Source organism: Triturus cristatus, chromosome 11, assembly GCF_964204655.1.
Source record: "Triturus cristatus chromosome 11, aTriCri1.1, whole genome shotgun sequence".
In the NCBI taxonomy this organism is placed as follows: Eukaryota; Metazoa; Chordata; class Amphibia; order Caudata; family Salamandridae; genus Triturus; species Triturus cristatus.
Genome location: NC_140594.1, coordinates 927381931 through 927396731, shown reverse-complemented (window position 1 = coordinate 927396731; position 14801 = coordinate 927381931). Strand labels below are relative to the sequence as shown.

Here is a 14801-nt window from a genome sequence, read left to right as displayed (position 1 = left end):
ACAGTACACAGAATCATCTACAAATATGTTTTCTGTGACTGCTCAGTATTTGCTCTCACTGATCAAACTTTGGGTTTTCAATTTGTGTTCCCGACTTTGACTAATAAAGTTTAGTCCGTTTCCCTCTTCCGCGCAGTCTAGTTGTTACAAGATCATCAGCCGGACGTAACGTGTCACCCACGCTTCGCAGGGGACACGTGATCGCGGAATGAGCATTTCTATCCGTGAATGCCGCTACACGGCAACATCCGGGCCGAGGAGGATAGCGTTAGGTGCATTGCGGGAGTATGTGAGCATAGAAGTAAGTTTACTGGGGGTCCAATGGGTTCCATTGTACTTAGGCTCCACTTCTCGTATTTTTACATTTCGGTTCCTTTCATCTCAGATCCTATCAGCATACCGATCCCCCCTCCCGGACCCATGACGCCAAGCGAGTCCTTTTTCTATGTAAGCTGCCATATTTTCCATGCTAGTAGCGTCCGTTAATGGATGCATACATAAATTTGTGCGCTTTAACATACCCATTCAGCGCCTTTTTAACCCTTGTACATGCTTTCGAGGAGCATGAGTCACTGAGCACCAATGGTAATGATTCTATTACACATGTTATTTTTACGCGTTAATGATGCATGTAATCGCCTTCATTTAGAGGGCTGAATACACTACAGTGATTTCTTCTGTAGTTTTGACCCCTCCGTTAAAAAGGAATGACTTTTATTTACGGAGTGGCTGTATAGAATGAACACGAGTGTTAGAGATAAGGTTACTAATGTTGTCACAATGTGTAAACGTTTCCCTTAATCAGCACGAGTTTGCTATTAAGCACAAACACCTTCTTGATAGCACTGAAAGAATTGACCACTGAATGTATTGTACAAATTCTTTGTGTGTCATGTTTATTTATCTTACAGAGTCTAGTGGCCTAGGAAATCCCAGGAAGCCCACTGAGGTAGAACCGTGAGTTTTACCATTCACACAGTTCCATAGGTTAGGGTGCACCTTAGCGAACGCATACCACCATGGAACTTTTTTCGGTCCTGAAGAATGCATAGCGAACATGCATAGATAAGCTGAAACATGTTGACCATTTGTTTTCACTCATTTTACCAAATCGGATGGTCCTGGTCAACCTAACCAGCCAGTCAACATCCGTCACACTTCTTTTAACGGTCGCCGGTTTTTCCACCATTAAAAATTTTTGGGGGTAAAAACCTGTCACCTTTTAAAATTTCACACTACCCACAACACTCACATCCTTGCACCCCCCCCCCACCCCCCAAAAACAAAACCTGCTCCGCTGTAATTCAGGCGTTGTAGCACACCAGGGAGGCATTTGGCCTCTCTGGTGGGAACCCAATGATGAAGCATGTCACCAACCAGGTTGGTGGGTGAGGGTTCTTTTAAAGAAATAAGTCTTTCCTTTGTGCTACCCTACCTTTTAGATTAAACAGTTACTCTTTTGTTGTTTTTGAATATATAGCCTAGGGGGAACAAGAGTGACTCTCCCTCTCACTCTTGTTGTTTTTCACATACTGATGTGGGCATTGCCATGGTAGGAGATTTCTTTTCTGAAGGTGTATTAATGACACATGCCACGTTTGTACGCGTACATGGCGCACCCGATACACTGTTCCTATTACAGCACATATCTCCAGATATATACGCACTACATGGTCACGGGAGGGTACTGAATCAGCCACGAACACGCTTCTTACCATGCAATACCTGATGGGAAATGGGGCACGCCTGACAAAATGGTTGACTCAAGGGATTCGGACTGAAATGGCAATCTCATTGCGACCATTACGCGATAAATGGGAGGAGGACGTGGGCCGTGCATTTACAGACAAGGAATGGGATACTGTACTAGGGCACCCCAAAAAAGGTGTCTCGTAACCCTAAATTCAAATGTATTCAGTTAATGTTACTTCACAGAGCTTATTTAACCCCACGTAGATTGTGTGCTATGTTTTCGGGGGCAAGTGATGCCTGTCCGCGCTGCTACACACCAAACGCAGGGCTCATACACATGGTATGGGACTGCCCTAGACTGGGGCACTACTGGAAGACAGTATGCAAAATACTGACGGATATAGCCCTGGTGCGTCATAACGACACACTAGAAAACTGTATATTGGGACTGGGGCCCCGCGGGAAGAAGGGTAGTCCCATTTGTCGCTTCGCTAATTTTGCGCTCCTTCTAGCTAAAAGAGCCATAACCACATGGTGGAAAGCCACTAGGGCTCCGTCCCTGCAGGATTGGCATGCAGAGGTGATAAAATGGGGTAGGGCGGAAGGAGCTGAACTACAGAGAGAGGAGTATAGAGGCCTACAGAAAACACAGATATCGCTGAGCTGGAATGCATCATGGAAGAATATGAACGATAGATATATTATCCTACTAGGGAGTTACAACACCATCTGTTGTGGTCACGGACCAATGATAATAGGCCACATAAGCTCCTTACAGAGTCAGTGGGTTCTATTACCTATTATTGCAGGAATACACAGTCCACCTAGGACAGCCTGTGGAACCAAGATACAATCATGTTTCAGATCTAGACATGTGAAAATGCTCGTATGGACACTTGTTGCCGAGCTTGTGGGGGGAGGGAGGGTTGGGTAAGTTTTGTTTTGTATGGAATAGATGTGACAGGTCATGTTAGATTCGATTAATCATGACATATTATGCTGGTCTTCTGATGTAGACCTATACTTAGAATGAATTAATCAAAATACTTTGTTTCTTGTATGATTCAGTTAACCATATCATTAAATGAGGTAAACAACATAAAAAAGCAGAAAACGACCTTGAAAAGAATTCACCATATATTTATTCAATAATATTTTGGATAAAAGCCATATATATTATTTTAATCACATGAATCAATCAAAGGAGGTTGCACCAGAGGAAGGTGTGCAGTGAAAAAGAGAGGGTGCTCAAGTGTAAGGAGATAAAGAAGAAGAATACTTCAACACATTATCAGGAATTTAATATGTCAAGGCAGGGAAGAGCGGTTACAAGTCACCGTCCTAGCTAGTCTGTCCCAATGGCATTCATATAAACTTGACTTTTGTTTCATAACAGAAATCAATTCCGAAGTAGCACATTAAGAAGGGTATTTTGGGTACAGACTAAATACAAAAGGGGCGTCGACGTTTCGATCCGACTTTCGACCATAAGGGAAATTAGACAGCCTCGGTCTTGCGGATCTTCATCAGGACTTGGCCTGGGCAACCTATCAATTATGGGTGAGTAGCGAAATCCACGGTTCATACATGGAGTCCAATAGAATGAGTTCTATAATCCAAACTTGACAGTGAATGTCCAAAAGTTAACCACCAGAGGCTTCAATGGACGATTACAGCCAATGTTCCAATTCAAGAATAAGCGGACAACTGGGGTTCCTTAGATTATTTTGTATGAGCGCGCCTAGCCAGTACGCAGTCGTCACCATGGAATCAGTGTGCCTGATTCCATGGTGACGACCGCGTACTGGCTAGGCGCGCTCATACAAAATAATCTAAGGAACCCCAGTTGTCCGCTTATTCTTGAATTGGAACATTGGCTGTAATCGTCCATTGAAGCCTCTGGTGGTTAACTTTTGGACATTCACTGTCAAGTTTGGATTATAGAACTCATTCTATTGGACTCCATGTATGAACCGTGGATTTCGCTACTCACCCATAATTGATAGGTTGCCCAGGCCAAGTCCTGATGAAGATCCGCAAGACCGAGGCTGTCTAATTTCCCTTATGGTCGAAAGTCGGATCGAAACGTCGACGCCCCTTTTGTATTTAGTCTGTACCCAAAATACCCTTCTTAATGTGCTACTTCGGAATTGATTTCTGTTATGAAACAAAAGTCAAGTTTATATGAATGCCATTGGGACAGACTAGCTAGGACGGTGACTTGTAACCGCTCTTCCCTGCCTTGACATATTAAATTCCTGATAATGTGTTGAAGTATTCTTCTTCTTTATCTCCTTACACTTGAGCACCCTCTCTTTTTCACTGCACACCTTCCTCTGGTGCAACCTCCTTTGATTGATTCATGTGATTAAAATAATATATATGGCTTTTATCCAAAATATTATTGAATAAATATATGGTGAATTCTTTTCAAGGTCGTTTTCTGCTTTTTTATGTTGTTTACCTCATTTAATGATATGGTTAACTGAATCATACAAGAAACAAAGTATTTTGATTAATTCATTCTAAGTATAGGTCTAGGACCGCTGTTTTTTGTAACGTACATTACCCAGGTCCTTGACCAGATTGGGTTACCCCGTTTTCTGTAATGGTCTTCTGATGTAGGCAAAACTGTATTGCATTACCCGCAATGGACTGCTGTGGGAGACTCCTTCAACGATTTACGACTTTATGCAATGTCAAGTAGGATATCTCATTGACCTATTGCAATGTGATTATGTACTCTTTTAATCTGAATGTCAGCATATGCAACTAAACAATGTACTACTGTGTTTATGTATCGCTCTACAATGACTGGATATTTGCTGTGAAAATCAATAAAAACAAATTTAAAAAAGAAAAAAAAACACCCAGCATGCAGACAAAATTATTTTTACAATAGTAGGTTACAAAATCTTAGATTGTGACTAGACATCTCTTGAGTTCAACACAAGTAGTTTCTGTATGTAGGCTGTACTGCTAGAGGTCCCACAAGAGTCCAGCATTGACCCCTCAGTCTTAAGATACCAGAGAGTCCAGACCTAGCTTGGCAGTTCGGGCTAGACTGTTCCCATGAGGCACAGGGTCAAAGCTGATTTGCATATAGCTGGTTCTGAACTGGGGTGGCGAAGTGAGCTAAAGAACAATGATGGATTCAACCCAGATCTGTGACTGGGGGTGAGTGTCTGAAAAGTTTCAGTGCTCCGTCCATCATCTCCTTGTGTTTGCTATGTTCACCCTAAATTGGCAGGGTATACCCAGATGTGGGTCCCTTGCTCAATTTGCCACTGGATTCAAGCTAGCCTGGCTGATGAGGGGTGTTACCCCGAAACCGGTCCCAGGATGCATGTTTCCGGTCCAGGGAAGACCCAGCTTGGCAGGTCGGGCTGGCATGTTCTCTTGAGGCACAAGGTCAAGACTGATTCGCATATAGCTGGGTATGAACTGGGGTGGCGAAGTGAGCTAAAGAACGATGATAGATTCAACCCAGATTTGTGACTGGGGGGTGAGTGTCTGAAAAGTTTCAGCGATCTGTCCCTCATCTCCTTGTGTTTGCTTTACGCATGTTTATGGCCCAACAGATGTCCCGCCCTGGAAAGGACCGACCCTTGGGTAAAGACACTACTCTCAAGTGGACAAAAGGGATTTGCTACTGATCCCCACATCTTGTTATCAGCCACAGCGGGAGAATAAAACACCCAGCAACAGTCTTTATTTGGCTTGAGGGATATCTGGGAGAGGCACAAATTCCATCATGTTAGTTTGGAATGATAGTCATTGACTTGGAGTCAGACATGTTGTAAGCATTAAGAAATTGTTCTTACACTGTAGCTGAAGAAGATACACTTAGACTTTATTTTTTCCCTTCAAAATATTAAGTGCTGTAAAAGTTCCGATTGGCTGGTAGGCTTAGCACTGACTTCCTCTATCAGGAAATATAAGCTAGCTGTGGACGGTAGTTAATTCACCTCTTGACTTTGGTGCAATGTTATTCACAACCACAAGAGGATGGACTGGGCCAGAGGCAGAAATCACAGAGGCTCTCCTTAGGGTTAAGGCCAGACTTCAAGACTAAGGATAAGAATAAAGAGCATGACTTTACTTACACAGAGGAAATGAGGTAGGCTGCCCAGTGAGATGCAAACGGCTTGAACACACCCTCAAACCCAGCAAGGCCCAAATGTAGCTAGGGCTGCCACAAGTTCTGCGTGTGGAGGAAGGGGATTGCACCAAATCACAGTGTTCATGTCTCCTCCTAGCCTGACCCAAGGAGTGTTCCCCTGAGAAAAAGGGACATCCATTCTGGGAGAATGCAACTTCATAGTGAGTAACATTTACCCAAGGGGAAGGCTCATGTGCCTTCACACTCACTGCTGCATCCAGAACCATCTGCAAGCAACGTGAACCTGTGTGTGACTCATATGAGCTACCAAACCTGCCCCTGAAGCTGTGCATGTCTATGGACAGTCATAAACCCAGTCTGACTGCCCATGTGTCACCAGCTTCATTACTATACCTGCACTTGACCCCAAGGGTGAGGGTCCCTGTACCTCGGATCCACCCAATTCCCGAAAGCCTGCGTGGCGGGACGGGGAAAAGAGTGCGGGGGGAGGAATGCAGGGTTGCTTTCAGCACAAAGCATGCCAGAGGAGGACAGTCTCTCTAACAACATGGTCCATCAAAGAACTGTGACCATGTTTCACCAACAGAACTAAATAAGATATTTGACAGTATTACTCCACTCACATTATCCAATACTGCAAAACAAATGCAGGTCTCAGACTGCCAGTTGAAGCTGTACCCCTACTAGCAATGTGTGCAGGTCCTAAGGACAAAGACATAATAATAACATAGATACAGAACTAAAAGAATAGTGACTTATTCCAAAAGACTTCCTGAAGCAACAAAACATATTTCAGCAATATAGATAAAGTCTTAATACTTTATTAGGTATATTTCTTCAATGTAAAAAATAAAGTCTTATTTATTTTATCAAAAAAGAGAATTATAATGCTTGAATAATATTTTTAATGTGAGTCATACTTGTGGAAGTTGAACCCTGCTTTCTACTTCAGGCTGCAACAGCAAAACTTAACTATTTTAAAAACTATAAAATTAAAAAAAAATTAAACATTTAACCTTAAAATAATATCACAGTTTCACCCAGAAGCAACCCCATGCCCATATATGCTGTATATGGATGTCCTCTGCTGCGCTGTGCAATACAAAGTAGAACTGACGCATCTCCACTACTGCGTGTATTGGACCCATCGCAAAGATCTGCATCGCCACAACAGCCCACATCGTCGTCTGAAACAGTGATGCATGAGGCATCCTCGGCGCAGGCCCTAGCATCTCTTGCCGATGGCACCTTGACGACGATGCCGGACTCTGCAAAGCAGCTCCTCAGAATTGATGCATTATTACGACTGTGCGACGCATCCCTGGCTCCAGACTGCGCATCGCAAGCCCTGGTCAACAGGATCCTCAACATCGGCGCATCAAGATCTCACGCTGCAGCATCTCGGAACTGGCGTATCGATTCTGTTGCACAACGCATCTTCAACACAGATCCATGCAAATCTCTGAAAAACAGGATTTAAGGTACTGTGTTCAATCTGCTGTCCCTGTAGCTGCCCCATTCGCCATCGCAATCAGCCTGAACTTGTGACTTTGTCCCAGTCCTCCACAACCAGATATCCACAGTTAGCGTTTTACTCCTCATGGTGATATTTCCTCTAAAAAATGTATAATTCAATATTTCTGGTTCTACTGATTGGATGTTTGTCCTTTTGGACTTGTTTAATTTATTAATAATCACTCAATTTTTTCTAATTCTGTTGTGGGCTCCTTTTGTGGCATGCATTCACTGTGTTACTGTCTGAGGTGTTGCAAAAATACTTTACACATTGCCTCTTAGTTAAGCCTGACTGCTCTGTGCCATGCTACCTGAGGGTTGAGCACAGGTTAATTTCGGGTTGCTTGTGACTTCACCCTGAAAAGAATTGTGGTTGCTGCTTGAGAAGAGTTTCACCCCCTCAACCAGTAACCCAATTTCTTATAACTATTCACAACTAAATCATTGCGAAGTTTACTCTTTTTGCTGGATCACTCCAGTTGTATTACTTTTGTAGCTGAACCCATTTGTGTTGGTCATAGGACTCTGTGCACTTCATCCCTGCTAAACAGTGGTACAGAGCATGTGATCTTTTCTTTAAACATAGTAAAACCTTACTTATAGGTCCCTAGTATATGGTACTGTGTGCACCAAGGGCCTGTAACTTAAATGGCACTAGTGAGCTGCAGGACTTATTGTGCCACCCATTAACGTAGCACTGTATATATATTTTTAAATCCATAATTGCAATTTGTCATTTCAGTACTGATGCAGATTTTATTATTTTGTGATTATATTTAATATTGTATTATACCTATGCAATAAAGTTACTACTATTACATCCATTAAAGTAGCACTGTAAAACAAGTCTTAGGGCTGCCACTACATCCTTCAGTGCAGTTTGAAAACTAGCATTTCAACCTGGCAAAATAGACCTTTGCTAGGTCTAAACCTTCCTTCTACAACTAACTTATAAATCACCCCCAAGTTAGGCCCTAACAGCTCCTAGGGCAGGCTGCATGGTATTCAAAAACTATGACATGTGTAGTAAAGTTTTACATTTCCTGGAAGTGAAAATACTCCAAAGTAATTTTTCACTGTGGCAAGGCTAATATCCAATAGACTAACATTGGTATACCCTATTACATTTAATAAGTGATAACTTCAGTTAGGGAACAGCTATAGAAATGCTTCTTCCACTCATTTGATTTGCAATTTAAAACCTCTTTGATGGTAATGTCAGATTTTAAATGACTATTTTGAAAATACACTTTTAGAAAGTTGGTATTTTTGCCTCCTAAACCAAAATGTTCCTTTCTGCCAGTGCCCACAGTCACATGACTGCTAATGATACTCCTGTGGTGCCATGTGTATTCCTTCCACACAGGGGACAAATGAGCCTTGGTTTTGGGGAAAGGGTGTTCCTCTCCTGAGCAGGATAGCCTCAGGGTTGTACCCAGCCCTTTACTGAGATTCAAGGGGTAGCCTGAGGGCTGTACACAGCCCCATCATGGCTCCGGAAGATGCCTGCCCTGTCACTTGCAAATGCAGCTCACACACTCAAACCTGCCTGCCATTTGTTTCTGTGGCCAGGCTGGAGCCAGGGCAAAGGGCAGAACTGACCAGACCCAGTTTAGGGGTAGAGGGTGTCCTCCATCCACAAGTTGGCACTAGGCATAAAATGGCAACCCCAGAACCACCTCTCACCTAAACACTCCTGGAACTGTTGAAACTCAAAAGAAAAACTGCCCTGCTGTATGAAAGCTAAAGGAAAACTGGAACTGCTTGTTTTGAACCCTGGACTCCAGAGGTGACTCAAAGGGTCCGTTGGTTGACCTCCTGATTGAGCTACAGGCAAACAACAAGATTGTATGGCCTTTCCCTGCAAATGCCCAGATGACCAGTACCAACTGGTCCTGCTTGGCCACTGCTGCTGGCCTCTGCTGGAGTGAGTCCTTAACCTCAGGTGGTGCCCCCCAGGTCTTGAAACGTTGGCTGGTGTTAGAGTGTACTCCACTAACCTTAAAACTGCAAGAACTGGATTCTAGGAGAACCATAGGTTCTGAGCTCACTGCAAAAAAATAACAGTCCCCAGTGTACTCAGGAACGGAAATGGACTTTACCAAGGCCAACGCCAAACTTCATCTGCCTACCGACGAGACCTGCCCGGATACAGACAACTGACCTTGCCACACGGAACTCTTCGCAAAAATGACTGTCCCATGTTTCCCGACAACACGAAGTACTGATCATCAACCAGCTTTTTGAGCCGACAACGACTGGCCTGCGGTACCATGCCAACGCAAAGTTTAAACCAAGGCCTAGAACTTAAGCAACCCGCCGTCAACTAGTTCTTCTCCGGATCTAGCCTGCAGCTCGACCTTGCGTTGACCTTGTTGGCAACACCAACTCGCGTGAAACAGGTCTAAGTTAGAAGATAAACTTTCCACCGGGGTTAACTTAGTCCCTATATCCGGCCCATGCTCACTTGCGGGCAGCCTTAATCTTTGACTGTGACTCAGTCTAGCATGACCAGATAACTGTGATTAGCGCACTACTTTTTGGTGCTTTTGCCACTGAAAAATGTAAATAATCATATCTCTTGTCCTACTTATTGGATTTTTGTTGTTTTTGTTTCATTTAATGTATTAAAACATACTCTATTTTTCTAAATTGGTTTGGGATTCATCTTCACTTTATTACTGTTTGAGTGCTGCATAAATACTTTATACATTGCCTGTATGTTAGGCCTGACTGCTTTTGTCCCAACCCACCAGAAGGTTAAGGATAATTTTTTTTGTGACTTTTGTGGTTTACATTGATACGGGCTCTATTTGCTGCTAACATGTTTGATGCCGCTTATAAGGATTGGCAAAGCCAATAGGTCTGGATCGTGTCATGCATAGGTCTGTGGCTGTGCTGCACTTCTACATACAATAATAGAAAACTCACATAGGTCTGTTGGTGCGCTGTATATGTAGAAACAATCATAGAAAACTCACAAAGAGACATCAATTACAGGCCAAGTAGTAGGCTGTGCTGTGTGAAGCACAGGATTGTTGTTTACATGTTTTAAGCTTTCCCCCATTGCAAAACATTCCTTAGTATGCTTCTTTGGCCAAGTCCCTTTCAAACAGCCCCTCCCCCCACCCTTTTCATCCCACTTAAAGCATTGGGTGAAATTTGCAGGCATTTAATTATTAATTATTGAGCAATTCCTCCACCCGATTCACCTCCAAACATACTATACCTTAACAACCTTAGTTCTATCATCATAAAAGACAAGGTTTCCTGGTGAGGGAGGTAGACTGAGAACCACAAATAGGGAGTGGAAAATGAGGAGCACACATAGAATTGAGGAGAATTTGCTATTGGAGGAACATATTGGAGATTATGGAAAGCACTTTAACTGCACAGTATTAATGCAATCACCTTTTATGATTGAATCTCAGCACCATGGGAATATTGAAGGCAAGGGGCCAGAAGCCCTCACCAACCTGTCCAACTAACTGAGTGACCTTGGGAATAAAATACAGCACTGTCCACCCTCACAATCCCGATAATGAGGAATACAACAGTTTAGCAATCCAAGGGGGATTAAGTCTTCTCAAAGAATGGACTGGGTGAGAACTACCCCATCCATCATCTTGTTGTGTTTGCTATGTTCACCCTAAGAGGCCAAGGTTATGCCCAGATGTGGGCCCCTTGCTCTTGTCCCACTGGATTCAAGGTAGTCTGGCTGATGAAGGGTGAAACACTGAAACTGGTCCCAGGATACTTCTTTCCAGTCTCGGAAGGATCTGGCCTGGCAATTCAGACTGGACTGTTCCCATGAGGAGCAGGGTCAAGATTGATTTGCATATGGCTTGGTCCAAACTGGGGTGGCATAGTGAACAAAAGAACGATGAATTAAACCCAGATCTGTGACTGGGGGAGAGTGGTTGTGAAGTTTCAGCACTCCATCCATCATCTTGTTGTGTTTGCAATACTGGGAATATGCTATCCGTTTTTAATAAATAAGCAATAGGAAACCCTCCTGGCACCTTGATCTGAAAGAAAAGATCAGGTTAAAGAGCTGTTTACCTCACTGAACGGTTTTAACACTTTTTTGCTATGAACTTGTGTGCGAGATTGTGTATTTTTCAGTTTTCTCCTTTCTCCTGAAGAAGGTGGCAACATACCATATATTCCACCAAAACATGTGGATGTTCTATTGATAAGAAGGATCTGCCAGACATTGCATGATGGTAGAGGATTATCCCTGCAAAGCAACACGTATTATTTATTATGATTATAGCGGACTTCCATCACTCGTACGGATTTATTTGTATTGTCTTGTGTTTTCTCCCTTTCAAAATGTATTTTTGATTTTGATATTTTAATTGTTAAAAACTTTTGTGCCAAGTTGTGGTGATGGCTTTATACATGTTTTGAATCTTTGTAATGTGAAACCTCTTTTGCATGTATAAATTGATTTTATATTTACAAGACCCATGTAGAAAACTGTTACTGTATAACAAATATGAGCAATTCTGACAACGGATCCCTGTGTGGTAACGAATACAAGATTAAAGCTATGTACACATTTGACACTTACATGGCACAATTTATGATTGTAGGTGTGATGTATGACTGATAGTTGAATGTTTCAAGACTCCTACGTTGATTTATTTACTTTCCCAAGGGGAAAATTGATTTTACTGTATTAGATATGTCAGACAGTGTTTTGCTTAAACTGGAAATACAAAAGCGCTGGTTCTCTATTCCTTTGCATCTGTTCCCAGAGGTGGGGGTGCTCTCCAATTAAAAGTGTCGCACCCCTGCTGAGAAGTGGTGTTCCTGTCCCTTGCATATTACAGAGGTACAAGTACTCTGGCCCAGATTTATTAAGGTTTCGAGTCACCCTTGCAAGGCAAAACCTAGAATTAGATTTATCATGCCACGTAGAGGCACTCTGCATGGATCGGTAAACATGGTTTAATGTAAGGCAGAACAAGTCTCTACCTTGCATTACACTATACAGGAAAGCATTACATGGGTGCAGCGGGTGTGTTCCCATGCATCCACTCATGTACTCTGAAGCATTCCCAGGTTTACCAACACTGGAAGACTTGGTAATGCATCGGAATTTTACGCCTTCCCAGGAGAGGAGCAACGAGGAGAAATATGTTCTGCAGCACATTTGGAAAGAGGAAAATGCATCTAAGGATTGCTTTTGAGCAGAAAGGTGTCCCTTCCTGCACAAAAACAATCCTGCCTGTAACGCAGGCACCCTTGCACCACAGCGCCATGTGCCTGTGTTAGCACTAAGCTGCACTGAGTCAGAGCAAGGCTAGATATGGCGCATTCCTGCCCTCTCCCTTTCATACAGCGCAGCATTGAAAAAATCATACATCTGGGCCTCGGTACTTGATAATGCCTGTCCATTTAGAAGCACTGATTTGACAGGTGTGTTTGGGAGCATAAGTAGTGCTCTCCGGTCTCTATTGATCACTCTACCCTGCAGGGCTTTAAGTGGGATGAAAAAACTGGGGGGGGTCTCTCAAAAGGGCGTGGCCAATGTAACTGAGAATGTGGCTTAAAAACACATAGGCTAAAAATCTGCGCTTAGCATACTGTGCCGCCAGGCTTTTATTTTGCTGTTTCTGTCATTGCATCCAGATATATGATACAAGTAACATTATACCTACAACAAGTCAGGACTATTAGCTTTGTCAATGGTTGTTAGTTGCATAAGATAAACAGGCATTGGCATAGCCAATAGGTCTCGCTTTTGGGACCTTATAAGTGTTTAGCCATGCAACAGTTGCATAACTAAATACTTATAAGGTCCCAAAAGGGAAACCTATTGGCTATGCAAAGCGGCCGTGGCGCCGCAAAAGTGATCGCGAACGCGATCACACATCAAAGCGGCCGCGAAAGTGAAAGTAATCGCGGTAAAGCGCGGCGAGCGTAGGCACGCTCGCCGCGCTTTACCGCACTGTAGCTCTAGGCTGGCCTGGCAGCACTTTTTGGAGCCCTCTCAGTAAGTCTCCAGACCAGCGCATGCGCTGGGTCAGGCGAGATCTAAAAAGCAGCAACCATGGCTTATATATAATATTAAAAAAGCTTCCACTTAAAGCCCTGGTGACACCAGGACAATGTTGCTGCTCCTGAGTTTCAAAAATTAAAAGGGAAATCCAGAGAGAAAATTAGTCTCTTTAAAGGATTTCTCTTCCCCTACAACGCACACCTGGCATGACGTCGTGCCCTAACTTCTCCACTAGTGAGAAGTGAGCAGGGGCACATGAGGTGCCTGCGTTCACTGCAGTCGGGAAAAAACGGCCGCCTGTGCCAGGGCACAAAACAGAGCCTGATAGAGACCTGTTTCAAGGCCCCCTTTGAAAAACTGCCGGTGCTCGGCATCGGTGAGACCCGGCCCACTTAAAGCCCTGCTACCCTGTGATAACTGAGCTCAGTCCTTATTGCTGAGTCTTGAAATTCGGCACGTGTAGTTAGTTGTCAGTCACGAGAATAGTCGTGCACGATGCAAATTACCATCTGAAGGTGGGGCGCCTAAGTGGCCGTCAGCCGCCATGTGTTTATCGAGCATGCCTCAGTGACACCGTGCTGTCCAGTCCCTACCTTTGCGCGGAGAGCAGCGCGAGCTCCCGGTCCTTTCCCTCGGGGCGGCCGGGACTCCAGTGGGGGTGCCCTTCAGTGGGCTACCGTCTGGTGGGCGCGACTCTCGGTGTCCGGAGGCCATCTCCGCTCTAACCGCAGACTCTCGACGCGCCGCAGTGTCAGTCGCGCTCCATGGGAACGGCGGGTTTGTTTTCAAACGCCTTGCGGCCGCTGCTGAGGATGCGCTGAGTCGAGTCTTAAGTGTCGGCAGTGGGTGAAGGAGAGATTTTTGGTTGTTCACGGCTTCTGAAAAGGCTCTTCGGGAACCTCCGGCACCTCACCAAACCCCTAGAGGGCGCTGTCAGCCTTCACTTCAGTGTGTAGGATAGCGGCGGCCTGCAAGGTGCTTTGTTGTGATCTGGTTTCTCTGGAGACGGCCCGCCCGTGGTTTCACAGCACCCCCTCTCCCCCCCTGGGGCTACCAGCCCCAAAGGGACCGGGCGGATGGAGCATGACGAGGCAAAACAGCTCTGTTCCGCAAGTGTAGATCAAAACCCGTCGATACAACTGGTGCTCGGGCAAATAGAAAGTCGGACTCAATTTTATGTGAAATACATTTTATAAAGTCAAACTTAAGTGAGTTAAAAAATAAATTAAAGCTGGTTAACTACGCTTTCAATTCTTCCTAGGTCGGTAAAAAGTTAGTGGCGTTTTTTGTTTGTTATTGTTAAGGGTCATACAAAGCATAAAACAAGGCGACTATCAAATTGATTTTCTATTTCGACAGAATAAACAACATCTTTACGTTTAAACAGTCAGTGAATCTATTGCAAAATATTTAATGAAATACGTATACATTAACAGAAATTCTATATAATTTGAGACACAG

At 43.9% G+C, this 14801-nt stretch overlaps 1 protein-coding gene across 1 annotated transcript in view; it reads right to left on the bottom strand.

Annotated features, from left to right (window-relative positions):
• Window positions 1–14234, bottom strand: part of ERICH6 (glutamate rich 6) — a 399063-nt gene extending 384829 nt beyond the window's left edge. The window contains exon 1 of the mRNA XM_085634907.1: window positions 13934–14234. Within this exon, the coding sequence (XP_085491033.1) occupies window positions 13934–14054 (121 nt within the window). The 5' untranslated portion in view covers window positions 14055–14234. The remainder of the gene's footprint in view (window positions 1–13933) is intronic.
• Between the last annotated feature and the right edge of the window lie 567 nt (window positions 14235–14801).